Source organism: Athene noctua, chromosome 1 (assembly GCF_965140245.1).
Source record: "Athene noctua chromosome 1, bAthNoc1.hap1.1, whole genome shotgun sequence".
NCBI lineage: Eukaryota > Metazoa > Chordata > Aves > Strigiformes > Strigidae > Athene > Athene noctua.
Window position 1 is genome coordinate 53122600 of NC_134037.1, and position 22620 is coordinate 53145219.

General features: G+C 43.8%; 1 protein-coding gene across 1 annotated transcript in view; it reads right to left on the reverse strand.

The window, feature by feature from the left end:
* METTL24 (methyltransferase like 24) overlaps positions 1-21533 on the reverse strand; it is a 48601-nt gene extending 27068 nt beyond the window's left edge. The window contains exons 1-2 of the mRNA XM_074923406.1: positions 21144-21533; positions 623-721 (exon numbers count right to left, since the gene is read on the reverse strand). Coding sequence (XP_074779507.1) covers positions 623-721; positions 21144-21431 — 387 coding nt within the window. The 5' untranslated portion in view covers positions 21432-21533. The remainder of the gene's footprint in view (positions 1-622; positions 722-21143) is intronic.
* Positions 21534-22620: the final 1087 nt, after the last annotated feature.

The window sequence follows — 22620 nt, forward strand, 5'->3', positions numbered from 1 at the left end:
GTGATGCCTCCATTAAGACATGATGGACCAATTTCCATATATGCTGAACCCTGGAAGTATCTGTCAAAGCAATCTGGATTTGGAAAAGTCACCTTTGAAAAAGCACATAAAACCATTAATTGTCTACATCATCATTTTTGTCATAAAAAATATCAGGGTTCTGTTGGCACCATTGGGACAAGTTAGGGACTGATGCTTTGTTCCCATTTTACTGAGAACCTCAAATGCATCCTTTTTAGTTAAAATGAGCCTGGTTATCGCATTATTATTGAGAGGTGGAGTGACTGAATACAGATCTCTCTCACTAGAGTGGTCTGTATTTTTCTGTGTCTGAGAGAGTGAGAAAGAGAGAGCAGGAGAGGAACTGCTTCTGGAATTTCAGCCATAATGTACTCCTGTCAGGATGAACCCATCTGGAAATAGAAAGCAAGGAAACAATGCATTCTTGCTACCCTGTGGTTTGATCTTTACATCCATGTTCACCATCACTGCTAGGTTAAGCCACTTTAGAAATAAAGCAGTTGTTAAAACAGTTTGGTGTGAGGTTAATTACTTATCTGAGAGGGAACAGCTTGTGCTAGGCAAACTGATTTCTAAACAGTGACTGATATGAAAAACCTACCTGAGAAGTGCTAATGTACTTCAGGAATCTCAAGGCCTCATAGTTGAGGGAAGGAGTTGGACTGGCCCATGGTTGCAGTTCAATGTGCCATCTTACAGTCTGCAAAGCAAAACAAAACAAAACAAACCTTAAAAGAACAGCATTAATTTCTCAGCACAAGTGTACAATGCAAGGGCTAATAAATTAAGGAGATTTAATTTCAAACACAAAGCATTTCCTAAGGGCTTGTCTACACACAAAAGTAATTTCGGAATAAAGTAGTGTTTGAACTACAGTGAAAGAGCATCTAACTATGATTTATCATGATCAGCTTTGAAAGCAGATATAGCTATTTCAGAAAGAAAGGGCTCTTCATCCAGTATATAAGTGTCAACACAGTTATTCTAGGACACCCAACTAAGCCCTGGCTTGTAGAAATGCATGAAGAAAACCAAGATCTGAATAACTAAATCCTCTAGCAAAACATCTGAAAACAGTGAAATAATTTTAATTTTATATCTATCTCATATCTACCTGAAGGTCCACTGAAACAGGAACTTGGATTGCAAACACTATCATGAAAGGAAACCTCTGGAAACAATCTATTTCCTTTTTTTAAATCTAGATTCAGTAGAAAAGCATTGAGAAATGTCCTCTTCCTCTCCCATGCCAGCCTGAGATATACCAGAATCCTTTGTTTTCCTGAAAAAGAACTTCAGTGTGGCTGCCCTGAGCCCCTACACCTTCTCATTTTCATAGCCCCAAGGAAGTAGCTTTGGTGAATGCTTTCTGCACTCCCTTTGAGGCCCCTCAGCTCTGAACCTCAGGGATCCTGTCAGCTTTTCCAACAACACTTCCCACACAGATAGTGGGACAGAAGAGCTCTTGCAGACACGTGCTTGCAGAGCAACGGGGCCCTGCGCTCCCATCTGCACACCTCCAAATTCTGCCTGCTTTTGTCATGCCAGGAAGTTTAGACGTGTTATCTCTTGCCCCCAAGTTGATATAAATATAAGCATGGTCTTAAACTGTACTAAATTAAGATTGATTCCTCATGACTCATCTTGAGGCTTCCATAACTCACTTCTGTGGCTGGACAGGTAGTATCAAGCTTCCCTTTAATCATCTCTGATCAACTGAGCTTCCATAATGAATAGGATGGTGGGGTTTTTTCCATAGATTTCATGCTGACATTCAGTAAAATACCAAACAAATGAGAATCTCATTCAGGATTCCCACAGAACCTTATTTCAAATGAATCCCTAGAAAACCTGGAAATAGCCATTAACTGGAAAGGATGGAAGCAGATCAGAGAGGTGAGGTGCTGAGCCCCCAGACAGGACTGGTCTGAGGCACCAGAAGAAGAGCCAGTGCGGTGACAGTGGCGATCCTCTGACGCCAGAGGAGAATGCAGGAAAGAAAAAGAGAAGGCAAAGCTGCAAGATAAAGATGATTAAAGATGGACCACCAGACCAGATGGCGTTTGCCTTGAGCTGATATCATGAACTGGTATTTTTGCAGCCTAAGTAAACATAGTCTGGAGTGAACGTGAGCCAGGAGGTCTGTATGAGGTTTATTGTTCCTTTAGGGTTTGCCATTTGTTTTTTTTTTTTTTTTACTGTAAAGAGATGTTGAAAAGGACATTTGAGATTATTTTTTTTTTTCCCCCGGAAGCAAGCAAAAGTAACATTTCCCACCCTGAAACTTGCTGCCTGCAGCAGACACAAGCTCCTATACCCTGCCCAGTACAAGGCTGGAAGCAAGCTAGCAAGGAAACTCTGCAGCAGCACCTACCCCTGACCTGCCGATTGCAGAAGGCAGCCTGCAAGCAGCTAACACAGCTGGAGGATAGGTGCAGGCCGGGGAGGGAAATGCCTGTAATCTTTCAGAATGAGTCACGGTTCACAAGGCTGAATAACGTTTGCAATGACAGGAATGCTGCCGTTTCAACAGGCTTGAAAGCTGAAATGAAAATGAAGACTGACAATCATTTTCAGGAAAAAAAAAAACAATCCAGACACCTAAACATCTGTGCCCAGTTATTCTGAAATCTATTCGTGTGAAGAGTAGCTCATTAAGTAGGGGAATTGCAGGGTGGCCATTGTGGCACCATTCAGCAAGAATTCCCTCTGCAAAGAGTTGACAGGGAAGAAGGAAAAAAAAAAAAATCCCTATAATTAACCACGTGAATGAGGTTCTTTTCCAGCAGAGTGCAATATCAAAGAGCCACTGTGGCTTCCTCTCAGGTTGTTAAAATCTTAAAGATATCAGACTGCCTTTCCACTGTCTCCAAAATGTATCAATAAACATGACTATGAAGATAAAAACCCCAGTGACTCAAAAATGCAATTTCACTTAAAAAAAAAAAAAAGAAAAAAGAAAAAAAAAAAAGACAGATATCAACCTTTTGTATAGTTCTTTAAATTGAGGAATGCTACACAAATGCTACTTTTGTGACAGAGATCAGACCTGAGCTCCTGTTTGACAGCAATGCTTTTGAACAGCTTCTCAAACTTCACACTTGGTCCCTGGCTCCTTACTAAGCAGCAGCCCATTCCCATTCACTAACGAATACATTAGAGAGGTCTGTTCCTAACACCTACTGAACACCCCTACGGGGCACTTCAATAGCTCTAGTATTACAGTAAGATTCACAGAGGATGAATGGGAGTGAAAATCCGGTACCTCTCAAGGACCAGATACACCCTCCCAGCGAGTAAGACACTGGCATCAGTGCAGTATGGGTATGTTCAGGACTCAAAATATCCTCCTGAAGAAACCATTCCTTATGCACATCGGTAGCCTTTGTTTTCAGTTTTTAAAGTAATTTTCAACCTATTCCATAGTGTTTCCATGTCAGCCCTCTCAAATAAACTCTGCAGATAAAATGCACCCGATCCCTGTGAACCAACTGCTTTGTGAAAATCAGGTTTATTCCTGATAAACACATATTCCTTATGTTGAGAAGTTTTTCACCTCTAGACTTGACAATTTTATTCCCTCAAAGCAAACCCATCTAGATTTTCTTACCTGTCTCTCAGAAACTTCTAGAGCAAATAACTGGGAGCAGGTCCCTGTGCTGACATGTAAAACAGGCTGAGGAGCATCTCCTTTCACAGGGAGCAAGTATGCAAGGAGAGCAGAAGAGGTATTATGGTCGGTATTACGCAGCTTTGGGTATGAAATTCAGACAGACCTCCCCAGGGTCTCCCAGAAGGAGCCAGAAAACCAGTTCAGACATCCTGCATCTCTGGTTATCGCCATCTGTGTGCTATCTCCCTACAGTAAGGATGCATCTAACGAGACACCCATGACTGTTTCCCTAACACCAGTGTATCCTGATACCATAATATGAAGAGATGAAAGTACCAGGAAAATTACAATGACATGTAAAAAATACCTTACTGAGTATCTTGAAGTACCCCTGTATTTACATAGTTTCATTTACAAACAGTTTACCTGAAATTAGCATTGTAAGAACAATCAGTTTTCAGCAAAACGACTGGCACTGGTCACACTGACTTAGCTACCCCAGAAGTGTAATGGGTATCTAGAAAGTGCTATCCAGAGCGATGTCTAAATTTTCACCAGATGAGATAACCATAGAGCAAAAAAAATCCTGAGGCAATGCCACTGCTTTGTTAGGAAATCTAGGACACCTTTGAAGGTCTGATTTTTATCCAGGTGCTTCAATTTAAGGCTAAGGACTGATGTTACTATCTCTGACAGTAATCCACAGTGACTTCTCTCTGGACACCACGTCCTCCTCGATTTTTCTCCCTTATCAGCCATCTGTGATAGCCATCTGATAATCCTGTAATAATCTGTAGTATACATATGGTATCTTTTGTCCTAAAAATCTGAGATCACAATATAAAGTTTAAACCAATGTACGCACAGGGCTAGCAGGTATAAAATTGCAGGTTTGCAAAACTTCTGGCTTTCCTAGCATAAACACGGAAGTATAAATCATTAAATTCCACATTAATTGTACAAGTTTCAGTGCACTCATTCAAACAGCCCAAGCCCTTCCTTTCCTTCTGTTTACATCTGAAAGGGAATTAATAAGATTTCCATATTTCCATCTTTAACTCAGTAACTGTTTTTTCCCTTCCTTTAAATTTCCTTCCTTTATAGCAGCCTATTAAAATACAGAAATATATTAGCCATGTTTATAAACAAAAATTTGGGAATCCCACTGCTCTGCTAAGCAGTCTGTTGCTTCCAATGAAGAAACAAGACTTGTCAATACATACACAGATGTCTTAAGGGAAAAACACAAAATCCTCTGACTAAACTGTGTAACAGTATTTTTTTACATTTCAGGTGGGTTCAAATGTGAGCAGAAAGCACTTGTGGCAATAAATTCCATCAATCAACACAAATATTTGCTAGCCATAGAAACAAGTGACATACACATAATCTCCAACCATTCTGGCTGTACTCTGTGTATCACCATGCTCACCCCTTTTGGAAGTGTACAGCAGAACAGAGCCTGCTTGTGGCTGGCTGAAATTTTGCAGGGGTTTTAACAGTTTAAAATGCAATGGGTGGGATTCAAATTGCAAAATTTCAGACATCTACAAGGCAAATGTATATGTGCTGGATTGCATTCCTGAAGGCTAGCCTTTCTGAGTAGACTGATCCCAGATATGATTTACAGGGCTTGGCCATCATTTTCTTTGGGCTTCCTCTGGAGTTCCAGTAGCCCTAAGCATATTATTTTGTGGTTTGAGATTTTTTTTTTTCCCCCCAATTCAGAAGTACCTTAAATAGTGAAATCAGTGTGTTGCAGCCCACCCGAGTATTGGCTTTGCCTCATGAGGAACATGCAACAAGTGCAAAGCCTACTGAGATGAGTGGGAGGGCTGCTGAGGGTGGCGGCGGCCAAACCAAGCATGTCGCTCCTCTTGCTGACTACACGGAGCAGCTCCAGCAGTGAGTGATCCCTCATGAACACCCACGTTTAGTTTCAGAGGCAATTAGCTGTTTGACTCCAAGGGAGAGCCGGGAATGAAGAAACATTCCTGCAGTGAGAACAACCAGGGACCAAGCTCCCACAGTGGGCTGAGGAGTTATTTCACAGGACAGACAAGGCGCACAGGCTCTTTAAGGGAATGATTCATCTTGCTATAGAGAAGACAACTCAAATAAGTAAGATGAGTCATGCACTGGAAACATCCATTTTTCTCCATGACCTGCAAAGGAGGGCAGGTTCAGATGAACCTACACTGTAGACATTCAACATTACAGAAGAGGAACCCCAGACCAAAATATCACACATGCCACGCTGCAGAAAAACTAGAGGGCTGAGACAACTCTTTAGTTGCGAGACTGAAGCAACACTTAATTGCACGTTATTCTTCAGCAAGGTCGAGTAACTCCAAATGTTTTATGTCTGGAGCAGCAAAATGTGGCACAAGTAAAACAAACTCCACCTAAAGCGGAGGTGTTAATAGGAAAGAACAACTCTGGCTCAGCCTTGGCAAAGACCTCCTTGAGAAAGGTCAATTCATACAGTTCCCTTTAGCTAAATGTAATCAGCATTATACAGAGGGCTCACAAGAGGTACACTCATAAAAATATACTACACGACATCATTAATTTAGAGTAGTAGGGACAGGCACAGGCTCAGTAAACTGTAATTTAAAATACAGGCTTACAAAGTGACTATGACTCATACTTAAAGCTCTGAGTGAATTAATTTCTAATGTGGCTGGCTATATAGGTATTCCATCCCTTCATGTCTGAACTACTTTCTATTTTTTTTCTTTTATATTACTACCCTTTTCTATTTTTTTTTTTTGCAGTTTGGGTTTCTTATACAAGAATTTTGCTTAAGAAACTCTACTGCAGAGATTGTTACATACACTCCTGCTCTATATGGATGCACGTATTGAGAGAAAAGCAGTGGGTTCCCTCTGAGGCATCAGGCATTGGGAGTATCACAGGGAAATGCAGCTGACATCCAGTCCTGCAGCCACCTGAACTGAGAATTTCCACTCCAACAGTGAAATTTTCACATTCTGCTCAAAGTCCATAATGAACTGAAAAAAAAATAATACAGGAAATCTTTCTATTTCCCCATTTTTCACTTTTCCAAGTTTATCTAAAGCAGAGTCATCTCTGACAACACTGCACACAAGCACAGAGCCTTCTTTGTACCCAGCCACCACAGGATTGCTCCATCCTCCATACGCATCGGGTCGGTGCAGTGGGACAAGCAGGCCACATAGGAAGTCCTTCCCACAGACAAACTCCAGTGCTGTAAAACTCTAGTGTGTTTGTTATAGAATCACAGAACGGCTTGAATTAGAAGGGACCTTTAAAGATCACCCAGTCCAACCCCCCTGCCATGGGCAGGGATACTTTCCACTGGATCAGGTTGCTTAAACAGTACTGTCCCAGTACGGACCCCTGAGGGACACCACTCGTTACAGGTTTCCACTTAGACATGGAGCCATTGACTATAACTCTTTCGATGCAGTCATCCAGCCAATTCCTTATCCATCTAACAGTCCATCCACCAAACCCGGATCTCTCCAATTCAGCGGTAAGAATGTTGTGGGGAGTCATATCAATGGCCTTATAGAAGCTGAGGTAGATGACATCTGTAGCTCTTCCTTTGTCCATTCCATTGTACAAGGCCACTAGATTAGGCAGACACAACTTACCCTTGGTGAAGCCATGATGACTGTCCCTATCTACCTTACCATCTTCAATATGTTTTGACATATCTTTCAGGAGGATCTGCTCCATGACCTTATCTGAAGATCTGATGGCAGAACACTAAGCTGAGGAGCAACAGATTCGTGCCACGATGAGCAAGCAACATAATATATACAGTCAGGCTCTCCCGTGCAACAAGGCTACTTAGTAGACTAAACCCTGCCTATGGAAACCAGTCCTGTGATAAGAGCATTTTCTGCATTAATGTGTGTGTCTTGAATTTAAATTAATTTTCAGCACAACGTGTATGAAGAATTTTAATAACTAGAGGTGTTTCTATGTTTGGACGTGTGTGGTTTATTTTATTGAAGAGGGAGCTTTTAGGATGCACTTAACTCTCCCCTAGCTCCTCACTCTGCCTATCACCTCCTCCAAGCCTCGGTAGTGCAGCACACATTTGTCTGCCTGGGAGAAGGATGCGATTGCTGTGAGAGCCAACTTACGCAGCTGTGAGCATCACCCAGAGGGCTTTGCTTGAGAGCAGTTTATCAGCACTTGCTTCCCAAGGCTGCAGTTTGCATCATAAGTAAAACTCTTACACTTTGCAGGGAAAAGGAAAAAAGAAATACGTCTCGAATGCAAAGTTCTACACTGAAATGAAGAAAACAATTTTCTGACTTCAATTCCCATTAAAAAAGCTCTGAGCCACTGCATGGTAATTGAAACCAAGAGAGTCCTTACCCTTGTAGAGCAAATCAGTCTGAACATGCATACATAACAACCCCTGGAAAGGCAGCAATCACCAAGCGTTTCACCTCTGCTCTCCTTTTGTTAATATTCATGTTTATTTTCTGCTCCTTTTGCTTCTGATTTCCCATCTGACAGTACGAAATGGTGCCACACACATACAAACTGCAGCTCTCACCCTCCTGAGGGAACTGCTGGCCTAACCTGCAAGCACACCACACCAACAACCTGATGCAAAACACCAACAACTTCAATGCCTTGGGAGATTCAGTTCAGTGTTTCACACACAAAGCCCATGCTCAAGCTCTCTCTAACTCTACTTTTAGATATTTCCCCCAAACGAGTGTCTCTAAGAAAAGCACATGCAATAAAAAAACATGCTCAGCGCTGACTTTAAGTGACAGAATTTATATCACTTTAAGAATTAAGAAATGGCTTTGGAAAAATTAAAGAGTGCCTTCCAAAACTAACATGACACGGCTAGATCTGTAGAGGAATTTAGGTGACTAATGCTCCGCTGAATTCAAATCGAAACCCTGACTTTCATAGGAAATGAGTACTGGGAACCAGCTTACCAGGTTTAAATTAGCTGCTGTGGACACCTCCCCAGAAATTCACCCACAGACCTGGGCTTCAGTGCCCAATGTACATCACCTTGGGTGCAGGTTTGTGAATTACTGGAAGCATGTTTCAGAACACTAGCCAAAAATATTAATTTGTAGGTACTTAAGAATTCACAAAGCATTGCATCTTCATAATTTATTATTTACATAGCATACCTACCACCCCTCGCTATCTCTGAGGAATAAATCCACTGTAATCAAAGGAGTTAGGAGCTGCAGAGGTAGGAACGGGCAGCGTTGCACTGGGGAACCCCTCCTCAGACCTTCAAACGTCATCAAAGACTGACACCTCTGCCATTGAAAATCCCAGGAACATCAGAGAGAAATATATATTTATGAAAAGAGAGACTGATTTTACTCTGCTAAGAGACACAAAGCTTTAAAAACAGTCAAATGGGATTTCTTTGCTATGGTAATAAAATAAAATAAATAACTCGGGCATCAGCATTCCAGTGCTATCCAGAGGCTGCCAGCATGATAATTTATATCTGATGGAGATAAAACCAGGAACCAGAACAGATTTAAATTTATGGAAGCAAATTCTCGCAACTGCTTAAGCAGCGTAATACTCAATCAGCTGAATTATTTCCAGTGCCTGCATGCCTTTGCCAGCATTAAGGATAACAGCAAGAAACAGATGCAGCAACTACTGGTCATCGCTTGTCAAGTTCAGACTTTAGCTAGGTAGAGGCAAGACCATGGTTTCAATCTGTATTCATAACTGCTTTAAATGAAGTACTTTGAGAAAATACGTGAGGTGTCATAATCCACAGAACAGGAGAAAAAAAAGCTATTTTTCTCTAGGTTGACTTCATTGCAATATTCAAACCACAGTATACAACAAACAGAATTCATCAGTAAATACTCAGCTAGCCAGATAAGCCGAGCTTATTTTGTGCAAATTCCAGCACTGTAACTATGATTTACAGATAGGGATGCCTCCGGCAGCCTATCCAGTGACTTCAGCAAGCTCTGCCTGAGGCTGAGAACTGGGGAAAAAAGAAGGTGCTTTAAAGTAAAACTTAATATTTTTCACAAATAAGAGCATTTCATGCCTGTGAAATCCATCTCATCCAAATGGAGTGCAAATGTCTAAACAGAAATGGGCCATCACACCTTCCAGCCTAAAAGGAGATTTGAAGCATCAGAAAACCCCTTCATCTGCCCCTCCTGGGCAAGGATCAAGATGACCTTCTGTGCCCAGGCAGCAGGAGAGGGCAGTATCTGTCACTAGGTATCTATAGTATCATAAAGCAAGTAAACATTAATTCTTATTCATGAGTAAACCAAAAGGCTGAGTGACTTCTACAGGTATTTAGGTTTCACTGCGTAAAACCTAAGGTAAGACAGAAAATACTCACAATAGGTACACAGGGGCTTCCGTCTCTCCAACCCACCCACCATCAGTTCACTTCATCATACTGAGGTTTACTGGATAGCCAGGGAGGACTTAAAAAGCCAAACATCATTTTCTTCTTTTTCAACTCATTTCATAGAAGAGTTACTTAACAAAACAAGGTAATGGAGCTCCACAGAGCAGTAGTCTTCTAAGCAAAATAAAAGTGTGTTGGGCAATTAGTTCCCCATGTCTAGAAAGGGCATGAGAGCTGGCTTACAAGCTGTTATGATTTTCAGTACAAGATGATAAATGGAAAAATAAATGTATAAAGAAGAAAATCAAGCCTGTTTCAAAGTACACAATTCTGAAGTATTTTTTGTTCAAGGCCCAAGTATTATAAGCCCATAGAGGACGGGCTTGGGCAAACATGCACCATTCTCTTCAGTTAAGGACATTTTCCAGTGTTTTATTACTAATTCTAAGCATTATACAGAATATAGCACTGAACAGCTACATGGTTTGACCCTGAACTCCTGATGTACCAGAGTTCCCACAGATTTCATAATGAATAATAATTGCAAGATCAAACCATTAATCAAGACATCTAACTAAGAAGAAACACATCAGCTCAGCAGCAGCAGCCAATTGACACATAATTGCTTCTTGTTTAATTTTCTCAAAGGAGAGAGGGAAAAAGAACAAGATGCCATTGCTTTGCTCTATTCAGGATGAAACAAAGTTCACTTCTATGAAAGTTTCAGTGACGCAGAGCAACCATGAGGAAAGCCCAAAGAGACACGGCATTAGTATTAACAAATTTTATTTTCCGTTGGGTTTTTTTCAGACAGCTCCTACCCTGCAGCATTCATTTCTGGGACAAATCTTGATCCTCCACTAGTGCCATCAACTCTGCAGGAAGCAGGAAGGATTTCAAACATTCTCAGAACTTTTAGGCTTCTAAGTGGCAAGTATTATTTAACATTACATGCTGTATCAATAGACATTAGCATCTCTTCCCCCTAGCATTTCAAACACTGCCTTTTTGTAAAATAGCATGCTAAATAAAGGGCACTGACTTTTAAGCTCCCAGTTAATTATTTGACTTACCTGCTAGGAGAAGAATGAGGCAGAGGGCTGGGGATGGATGGGACAAAACAGGGGCAAGTTAAAGCAGCAACTGCAACTCTACAAATGCTAATGTTCACTGCTTCTAACACCATTTTCAACTGCATGCATTTCCTAACCAGGTCCAGCTCCCGGTGCATCATCGATATTTGCTATTTTGTTTACTTTTCAACTAGGTTAGTTCTCCCCAGCAGACCACTGTCACACACACAAAAAATAAAATAGTGACTTATTACCTCATCAAAACCTGATAGCAACACAGAGTATCCACTATTTTAACAATACCCTTAAGAGAGACAAGATGTCTAACTGGCTCTTTGCAGGCCTTTCCCTGCTAAGCTCTCAAGGCCCCTGAAGTTTATCTTCCACTCCAAGAAAGGCAGAGGGTTCAATTCCTTCTCTCTGCGAGAGCCACAAGGTCAGTCCTGGAAACCACCCAGAATTTTGTTACTTCCAGAAAAACCTATAGCAATGCACCTGAAATCTATCAGAAAGTGGAACCTGAAGTAAATTTCAGTGGGTCACTTGTTAAATAAGCTGTTGGTCAGCTCTTTCTGTAGCAAGCATGTAAAGCCAGAGGTTCTCCATGTAAAATCTGAAGCAGTTGGCTTGACTTGAAAATCTTAGGAGACTTCAGAAGCCAACAGCTCATTGACAAGTCCTCCTGGTCCTTTATTCCCAGAGACAAGAGAAGCCCGCATTGTGTGATGGGGGGAGGTGGCAGCAGGAAGGATGTTCCTCACAAGGGTCCCCCAGATTTGGGATGTGCAAACCCAAAACAGTTCTGCTGTACTGACTTTTGAAGAACAATGCAAAGCTATTTTGTCTCCGTCTGCAAAGCATATGGAGAATACTTCAGTAGGAAGCAAGATTTCTGTGTATGTGGTAGTAGCTGCTGGAACTATTACATTTATCCTTACACAAATACATAAGGAAAGGTTCATTTATCATATTTATACATGTGTCAAGGAGGACATAAATTACAGCACTATTTTTTAACTGTTGCAAAAAATGAAATGAAAATAACCACCAAGGGGTTCCCTCAGAGTCAGATTCAGGATTTAAGCTCTTCAAGGGGTCAGCAGTCACCCAAGGACATCCCGTCCACCCATTCCCTGACAGTCCATGAGCACCTCACAGCCAGCCCCCACCTTAATGGCACCTGACCCTGATGGCACATTTAAAAGCAAGACTACTAAAGACAGGACAGAAGATCAGGAGGAAGAAAACAAGTGTCACTGAAGATCCAAACTCTTCCACTTAGTACTGCATAAACAGCTGGGAATGTTTCCACTCCTGCTTAAGTTGACCCAGTTGTTGCCATGAGATTGAGTTCAAAATCATGGCTTTCATCTATGTGTTACCCAAGGCTTCAGACCATTTGTGCACATGGTCTCTACTACCCTTAAGAGATTTGCTAACTCAAAATAGGAGCTTGTCACCCTGTCACTTTTATATACAGAAACACTAACATAAACATGGGGTGAGTAATGTATGTTACAGATTCCAGGATGTACATGCAGTACCATAATTAAAAGGAAAAAAAAACCCAAACCTCTTCCCCCCCCCCCCCCCCCCCTTGTTCCACTGAACTGAATGCTGTTTGATCTTAGACTTGTACAGCACAGAAGAGCTCCGGACAACATTTCGTCATACACAAAACTATCTTGGTGCGGATCTGCTAGCTACAAAACCACTCGAGTTGATTAAACAACTCACATCCATCACACACAGCTCTGGAACGCTGAATGGCTGTCCAAGACAAATAAAGCTCCAAGTTAATATTAGAACAAGCGATAAGAGGCGGCTGCTGTGGATGCCATCAAAGATCAGTGGTGGCTCACACAGACTTTCTCACCTATGTGTTAAGTCTTTTATCTAAGCTGTGCCAAGAGTGACAGCCATCACTGCCAGGCTACAGGAGGAGGACGGTGTCGTCTACCACAACCAAACCAAACTGCTTGTGTGAAGACTGGAGGTCCCTCACTAACGCTATCTAAACCTCCAAATTCTACATCTGCTTCGCAAGAGAGACTGTATGAGCCTGCAAGGCAGCCGTTAGAGGGTTTTGTTATTTGCCACTGGATTTCCGTACTGCATCCCTTGTCATGGACCACTGGAGTTTTGCTCTAGGTTCACCCCAAAGATCCACCAGCTGCACCTTAGTCTGAACCATGCCCGCAGTTCAGTAAAAGTGGCATGAGAGAGATGTCTGGCATGCTGGCATTGACCATGCAGCCTTGAAGAACACATCTCTGTTAACTGCCTGGCTGGGCCGGTAAACTTTGGTGTGAATTGACGGAACAAACTGGGATGAAAACCTTACTAGCAACAAAATTAAATATTTGTCTCATACAACAGAAAGGTCAGAGATGTAAATGAAAAGTCCTAAGGCTCTCTGGGATAATTTTACTTGTCCCAGATCTCTCTTTCCAGACTCTTCTCTCTCCAAAGAAGGAAGTTTTAGAAAAGAATGACACAAGCTTGGGCACCTTGAGGACTGCTTGAGCAAGGGAAGCTCGTGTTCAAAATTGTCCTTGCTTCTATTATTTCTAGTATAAAACATGAAATGTGACAGAAGATCATTTTTGGTACTAACTGTGCTTATTGTCTTCAAGGCTGTCAAAATTTCCAACTTTCAGGGACTCTTGCTCTCTTCCCATGACAAGACTGTGACTTGCCATACAACTGACTTTTATACCAGTGCTCACCTCCTCCCACCTCCTGCTCAACAGCTGCTTTTGTGCAGAAGAAGTTCATGCTTCCTCCTCCAAGCACATACACAGCACATGAAGGCGAGTCCTGCTTGTCGGTTGCTAGTGAGGTCTGATAGCCAGTGGTACACCAGACAACACAATCCAGTATCCCAAACACAGTGAACTGTGGAGGGGTGAAGCAAGAGGTGAGAGCAAAGGACATATTTACTGAATTGCCACCCTTCAGCGGGACACAGAGGCAATGACCAGAACTGCTCATCCACTCTCTGAGCATCACTGCACAGGCAGGAGGGTAGCATGGGTCGCTTCCCCCCACAACAGTCCCATTCAACAGTTTGAGCTGAAGACAGCTAACAGGACTGGATCAGTATGGCTTTTTTCTGCAGCTGCCACCACAGCCATAAAGGATTCACATTTTGTACAAGGCCAGTGAAACATCTCACCTGGTTCAAGAAAAAGACGGCACAACTGTAATGGCAATCATGGAGCGAGGCATTTGCAGAAGAAATTACCACCTTGGTCCCTGGGTTATGTCCTTAAATAGGGAAGCTTATATACCCTGAAACATTTTTTCTATGTCACAGTCATCTAGAAAAAAATATTCCCCTGTCTTTACATGCTGAAAGAAAGCCTTGAGTAGGTATTTGAAAGAAATCTATATTATTGGACATAATTAAGTCTCATAAAGCTGTAATGACTTTCTTAAGGATAATATTCCCCAGCTGCTTCTCAAAAATTCATGAAGGAAGAACCTATTTTAGGTTATAAAAAGTGTGTAAGAATCAAGGTTATTCTGAGTGATCATTTACCTCACAAGCTCACAAGTGACATCATTGCCAGAAAAAACCAACATTACCATCTCCTCTTTACGGTCCACCATAAACACATTTCATCTGCAGTTAAAATACAGTGAAAGCTCAATATTGCTCTTGCTTGGCAACTTGGAGAAGGATTCCCATGCTTGGGTACCTTCCAGTGCCTCAGCTGCCCCCATTTACAGGAAGAGCTGGTGCTTCTCAGATTCTGTCTGCTGTTGAAAACTGCCATCAATAAATGTTTATTCTTCTCTTCCAAACACAATAACCTCTCTCCTTCTGTGCTATTATTCTGAATATTTGAACAAAAACCAACCAAGGTTCTCACAGCTGTTCCCCAGGTACTAACGGCCTGAAGCTGTAAACTCCTACTCTGTGCTAATCTTACAAACTCAGCAACTTTGGGTTGGTTTATATTTGATAAGAGACCTCCAAGTCTGGAGGGAAAAAAGTTGTCAAACAGCGTTCCTTCCTCTGGGGTCCACTAACTCATCACAGGACAATTATGGTGGGCTCTGGTCTCTCTAGAGAGGTATCATGCCAGGGCAAGAATCACTTATAAAGACCCCTTTACCTCTTTTTATTACATTAACATTAGATCATTGTTCAGGTTAAATTCCAGTTTGGCTAATCACACTGTACCTGCCAGACTGCTTCGTCAACTGCAGAGCAGGTGAATGACCTTGGGAGGTTGTCCTGAAGCACATCTAAGGATACTTAGACCTTCCCTGTGTGGATACCCGAAGTTCACATTTTTTTAGGGAGACTTTCCACTGCTTAGCCAATCAGAGTTACAAGATTTTCCAAGTATCTTGCCTGAAAATTAAGCCAGCTACTTCTTGTCCTACTTGCAGTGGACCTAGGGAACAATAGGTCATTATGCCCTTCAAAAAAATTTTTTTTTTTAGTTTGAAGAGTCTTGGCACATTTCTCTCAAAACCTACTTTTCCCTATTCAAAACAAGTACCAATTCTGCCAGGCTTTCCCTGCAGGCCTGCCCTTCTGAACCTTTTAATGCCTTTTTCCTCCCATTGAGACCCTCTCCAGTTTGTCTACCTGTTGTTAAAGGAGGTGCCCAGAAGTAGGACGCTCAAAAGAATAACCAATATCCAGCTCTTCAGCGCTGCACTCCTCTGCAACAGCAACACAGCTGCAAGTCAATGTTCATCAAAGCTAGGATGCTATTCACTCCTCGTCGCAGCATTTAGTGCTGCACGCTGTAGAGCTTGTCATCTCTGGTACACAGGTGGGGTGACTGGAGTAAGTTCTGGATTTAAATTCAATAGGAGATCCAAAAGGCTGCCTTCACCCATGCTGCTGCCCCAGCAGCTTCCTTATTTTGGCTCAGCCTGGGCAAATCTGCTCCTTTAAATGCAGCCTGATGTGACTCGCTGCAGTTTCCAAAGCCCTGTCGTGTCAGACTTCGCTGTAATGTTAAAACATTGCTCCAGGCATACATAATGAATAAATTGTTATAAAAGTTAAGTCCCAATCCAAAACAGACCAGCTATTACACCATGGGATATGGAAAGACAGACGGATACATTTGACTTCAGAATAACCAAGTTTTCTCCAAGAATTTTGGCTCCTGCTCATCAAGAGGCAGAGTAACTTCCCATTTAAGTAGTCCTCAGAGTTTAACAGATTTTTAAAGCTGTGAAGTCAGCTTGAAAACACTATACGTACAAATAGGCAATGAAAACATCTAATCCATTTTTATCAGATTTGTAGAATTAAAAAGGACTCTTTGCATAAGCAGACATAGAGCTGACACAAGCGCAAGTGGCATTGTAATTTTTAAAATAAAAATCAAATGTAAAGTTTAAGTAAAATCTTAGCAATAATGTAATGCTAAATTGCATGAGGTTATTTTGAACCTGCCATATTAATTAACTGCCAAACCACTATTTCACATAACTTCAACGCTATTACTACAAAACAGTTTGGATATTTCAATTACACTGAAGATGAAACTGTTATCAGTCATTATTGCAGTGAAGCAGTAACCTCTCAGATATTGTTCCTATTTAAAAAAAAAATAAATCCAAAACCTGCAATGCAACAAGCAACAGCAAAATATTCTATTTATAAAGAACCAAAATACAACTGTATACAAGTGTAAATAATGCCTATAAAAATACAATCTCACAAGATTTTTCTGTTTTAGGCAATGATACTTCATATTTCAAAATATATTACAATCCCACACAAAACACAAATGGCCCCCGGCAGCAAAACCTAACTCTTCATTTTTAAGCACCAAAGGCAAACATTTTTATATCCCTAGATATGAAAGAGCATCCAAAATAACATCAGGTTAACTTTGGCAGCGTATCACACTCCCCACCTTGCGACAGCCACAAAACGGACAGTGACTTCCAGCTGATACTACAATTTTCAAACTAAATTTAGTAATTTGTTTGTCTTCCAGCAAGCACGCTTTCAGAAGACAAACCTGTGGCTGCAGCCTTGCAGCCCCAAACATTTCTCCAAGCCTGCCTTCCAGGAGTCCCCCACTGCACAGCACAGCTACACCCATGCGGAAAGCAAGACCCTGAGCCTTATTTTTTTAGGACAGACACAGTCGCAGCATTTGCTGCATCAGCAAGCAAAACTGCAGGAATTTAAAACACCTGCCCGGATTAACATAGGCCTTTTTTCTTTCACGCATAACCATATAAAACTTGGGGTTTTTTTTCCTCCCCCTCCGTGGAAGTAAACCTACCCAAAGGCAAAGGACTGCAGCTTTCCTCAACCAGACTCTCGAGTGGGCTCCTCCCTATTTCAGAGCCTGAGAGCCAACATAACTTTGTTATTGCAATCACTGTGATAAGAATTTGCTGTTATTTCAAATTCCAAGTGCAACAATTTATTTTTTTTTTACCATCACATCCTGCAATAACATTTTAAAACTCGCCTCGTGTCTGCAGCACTATGTGGGTGCAGAACTCACTAATACCCATTGAAAGAGCAACTACACATGACAAAATTTGTGTGTTTCCAGGTAGATGGAGTTTTTATCCACTGCATGTGTTACCAGACCAGTGCTTAACACAACCAGAGCTTAGAATTGCAGTTTACAAACACAGTTGGGCATTTTATGAGCACCAACACAGCTTTAAGTGCTCCCACCAAAATACAAATGGGACTACAAACATTTGCTTTACATTTGCAGCACAACATATAACTCTTCCCATCCTTCAGATGACCATCATAGCCTCTCAGTGCTGAATTTTGTTTATTATTTGTCAGCAAGAAGAGCAGCATCTGCTCTTTGGTAGGCTCCACCAGGAGCAAAACAGCTGGGAGAAACACAGATCCCAAAAGCACCAGAACAGGCAGCTCCAGCGGCTCCCAGAGCTGTCACATCACTAAATTACTTTATTCCCTGCTGCTTTCAGTTAGCATTTTTTATGCATGCATCTTAAGGCACAAACAGACACTTGGAACCTTGGTGGCCAAACCCTCCCACGTGCCACACAGTCACACTCTCCACTGACAGAGATTTACCAGCAGTCAGGAAAAGCGCACGACTGCACAGGCAGTTTCCTTCAGACGCAAGAGCCATTTATGGACGAGTCTCTGTCTTTCCCGTCCTGTCTGGGTCTTTTTTTTTTTTTTTTTTTTTTCCCCTTTTGGTTGTTTGGCTGCAGTTGTGCTGAGGAAATAAATAACACAACTCTGCTTCAGGAAACTTTAGTGATTCAACACAGGCACCCAATAACTTCCTTGTGTGTTTTTATGATTTTTTTTTTTTTTTTTATATAGCCACAAATTAGGACTCGATCTACGGAAACACTCTGTTAATCAGCCTCCTGCATTAACTCAGTGATGTAAGTGCGAGCAAGCTTATAACCAAGTGGCACTAGGAAAACAGAGCAAAGTTTGGCCTCGCTGATTTTCCATTATTGCCATCCTGCTGGCTCACATATTGCAACATACTCCAAGACAGCCACCATAATCAGGCAAAAGAAAAAACCAACATACCCGAAACCCTCTGCAGGCTTCAGAAATGGACTGACAATGGTTTACAGACAGACAGAAGACACAAAAACTTATAAAACCCACAGCAAAAAGCAATCCCAACCTGGTACAGCACGGAAGATCTGCACAAGGAGCCTGTCCCTCTCCCCAGGCAGCATTTACACACACCAGCATGCTGTCGCCTTTCTCCAGAGCTGCTGGTAGAAGCCACAGACCACCAATTTAAACAGCCTTTCCTGGCAAGAGCCCCCATCTTTTCTTAAAACAGTCTGAAGTGCAATACAATGTTTCCTGATTAAAAGATTAAATCACTTTTTCTTTTTTTAGCTATCATGCACGGTCACCACTTCCACAAGAAAAAATGGCAGTACTCTGACCACTTCTGCTTTATTTTCCCATCGCTTTTTTTTCCCCTACATTTAACAACTCTATTTCAAAATCATTAACTCCCAGAATTTCAGTCCCACTATCCTCACAGCCATATCTTCACTTTAGGTAGATGTTTCTTAGCCTGCAGCAACATGCTCAAGTCAAAAAGCTGAATACGGAAGACACCTGACAGTCTTAACCTGGCAACTCCACCCTGTATTATATTTACTAATATTTTTCACTTGACTTAGTGGGATTCAAATGTGACCTCAGCAGCAATACGCCCGACACCACAAACCACAGCAGTGCTGTTTCACACCCTTCACCTGGAGACAGGCCAAAATGTACTGTGGGCCTTCCACAGCCTAGAGCTCCCCAACACCGCAAGGCGCTGCCAGTTCTCCGGTATGACAAGCAGCCTCTCCTGATGCTACTCCTCCACTAGGATTTCCTCAAAAATCTTGAAATAAATTAGGATATGTTTGACTTTTGCCTCCTCTTTTTTGATGCCATGCTTAGCACATGCTTTCAAGAAACTATCTAAATCCACGATTACAACTTTTTCCCCTCATGAATGCCAAAATCCTTCCATAATTACAATCACTTAAAAGTTGGGCTTTAGGAGAAGCAACATGGCATTGACAACGAAATTCACAAAAACTGACACTGCAAGATGCCTCAACATGTTATCGATACCACAGCACATCAGGATGTTACACAGTCATTATGCTGACGAAATATGTGACAATGTTGTCCTCATCATTGCCTCAGTGGTGAAGGAAGTAAGATTATGTCATTTTCTCCTTCTAAACCTTTCAGGACACCAGGGGCAGAAAGTAGCAGTTTTATTTTACCATCACAGCTCCCCACAGAAGGTAGGCAAATCTAAAATTCAAACTGTCCACAAGCTCATTGTCCATTTCCTCTTTAAATAAAAAAATAAATTACTGAGAGTGCACAGGGAAAGAAAAGCAAGCAGATTTGCAGATGAGGCCCCGTGATCACAGGACATCTGCTCCAGTGGTGGTGTGGATGTTATCAAGAGGTCTCTTGTCAAGGAAGTCTGAGCAAACCCAGATAAAACTTCAGTTTAAGGACAGGAGAAGGTTTAGCCATTCCACAGATAACTGGTTTTATTCTTACCGAGGCAAACATCAGAAATAGTTATTTACTTTGTCCAGGAAGGTGGTCTCATCTCTAGCAAAATCCCATTTGCTCCTTTTCATGGTCATTCCAGCTTCTTTAGCTATCTACAATCTCTGCACAGACGATTACTACTGCACCCTGACAGCAGGACCTCAAAACAGGTGACACGCTCCTCTTTCCCAGCCTGCAGAAGCTGGCTTTTCTCCCCCTTGAAGACTGCAAAGAAAACTCCACAAAATAAACATCTGAATCTGTTACTGATTCCTTCGAGACTGGCATCTGCCAAAACCAAAGGCAGCACAGAACTTGCTGGAGAAGACATCATCCCACTACTGGTCACACCTGCAGCTAACTGGGGGGAGAAGTTAGTACTGACACTCCTCGCTCTTGTTGAGCTCCAGATGCTAATGACGGCCCTCACATCTCCAACGGGCTTTTCAATCAATACCTCTGAACCTAATTACAGGTCCATTTACCAACTCATTAACTAACTCATTAATTCTCGTGCAGACTGTGTCTGAGAAACACTTCTTGACTTCAGCAAATGAAATGGCATTCGGATGCCAAGAATGCCAAGGGCCAAGTCTGTTGCTGCTGCTGGGGTGTTCAGCCTGGTGAGCAAGCCTGGGACTCTGGGTCAAGGTTACGCTCCCAGGCCGAGCTCTGACCCGGTTCAGCCCCCCGCCAGCACGCCCCACCCTTCCTGCAGCTAAGCAGCGTCGCTCAAAATTCTTGGCCACAAGACCCCTTCCCAGGAAGCCGCCATCACCCCACCAACACTCTCCGGTCACCTCTTCTCAGGTGCAGCAACGGGAAGACGCTGCACCTGCGAAGCGGGGCTCCGACGGACGGACAGAAGCAGCCGCAGAGCCCAGCCCCGACCTCGGGAGCCCGGTCGCCTGGCGGGGAGAGGGGGCGCCGTGGGGCCACGCCTGTGTCGCGACGCAACGGCGCTCCTGTCGCGACACGGCGGGCGCTTCCCCCCCTCAGCCTGTCCTCCCTCCCTACCTTCCTGCGGCGGCCGCCCGGGGGCTGCAGAGGGCAGCAGCCGGGCGCGGCGCTCCCCCGCCGGCCGCTCCGCACGTAGGTGACCCGCCGCCTGCCCGCCGCCGGGCCCGGGAGCGGCTCCGTGCCGCGGGCCGGGGGGGGCGGCCGCCCCGCCGCTGTCGCCACCCGGGGCTTCTCCTCCGGGCACCAGGATCGCCTCATGCCCAGCTGGAGGCAGAGGAAGAGCGCGGCCGAGAGCAGGCAGAGGCGGAAGGCCGGGCCCCGCCACAGCGGCCGCTCCTTGGGCATGGCGGCGGGGGCTCGCGCTGCCCGGCGCTGCCGCCCCCCCGCCCCGCCGCAGGGCTCATGCCGCCGGCGGGCCGGGCCCCGCGGCCGCCGCCGAAACTTGGGAGACCCCGCCCCGAGCGGGGCCGGCCGGGGAGGAGCGGCCGCCGTGCCCCTGCCCCCGTCGCGGCCCGGCGGGGGCTGCGGGGTGCCGGGGGTGCCCGCGGGGTGCCGGGGGTGCCGCCTGCGGCCGGCCCGCGGGGCGCTCCCAGCGCCCCCCCCCCATCCCGAGCGTGAGCGTGGGGCTGGCGCCGGCGGGTTCACGGCCGCGGTCCTCGCCGTGTAGCGCTCCCTGGTGCGCGCCCTCAGACCCACGCTGCCTTCAAAGGCCGGGCCGAACGGATGGCAGCTCTGACCAAAACTCCCGAACTATCCTATCCACCCCGCTTGGTAGCAGGGGAGTGTATTGGCTTGTTAATATAGACAGTTATTAGATCATGTTATACACTGTAATGCCATGAGGTACTGGAATTTTACTGGAGATTTGAGCACTGTTCATGCTTAAGTAAAGCAAACTAAAGGCAGCCCAGCCCTTGAAGTAAAGACTCCACTTCTTGGGAGGTTTGAGCTGCCCGTGAAGGATAAAGGATACCCCCGTGTCTTTGAAACCCTCCCAGTATCGCCTGGCATTACAGATAAGTAACTCGAGCAAGGCTGACTGACTCCAGGGGCACCTGGATCAATAGCCAACGAGAATGAGCAAAAATAGTCACTTTGCAGAGTCTTACTGTGATTAGTAATAGGTAGTGTGGGTGTTAGCAATCTGTCAAATCGTGATGGACCTGAATGCTCCAAGGGTGTGAGAACCCTGTGTGAAACCACAGTTGGGGTGCCCCAATTTGGCTGGGAAGCCTCACACACATGAATAATGCTTCGAAGTCTATACTTTGCATCCTAATCTCTCTCCTGGGTCGGCACAGGCCAGCTGTGAATTTCCATGACACATCCTTGTTTTCACCCGTGACAGAAAGGCTCTGGGTGAGCTGAGCAGGGCAGCAGAGAGGGCAGGTGTCCCGCTCACCTCTGTGGGAGCACATGGGGCCTTTTGTCTCACAACAGGGATACACTACACAGAAATGCAAAGTGCACAGACTGGCTTTGGTTTTAAGCCACAACACTAAACCATCGCTGAGAGATGAGCAGGTAGTGGTGG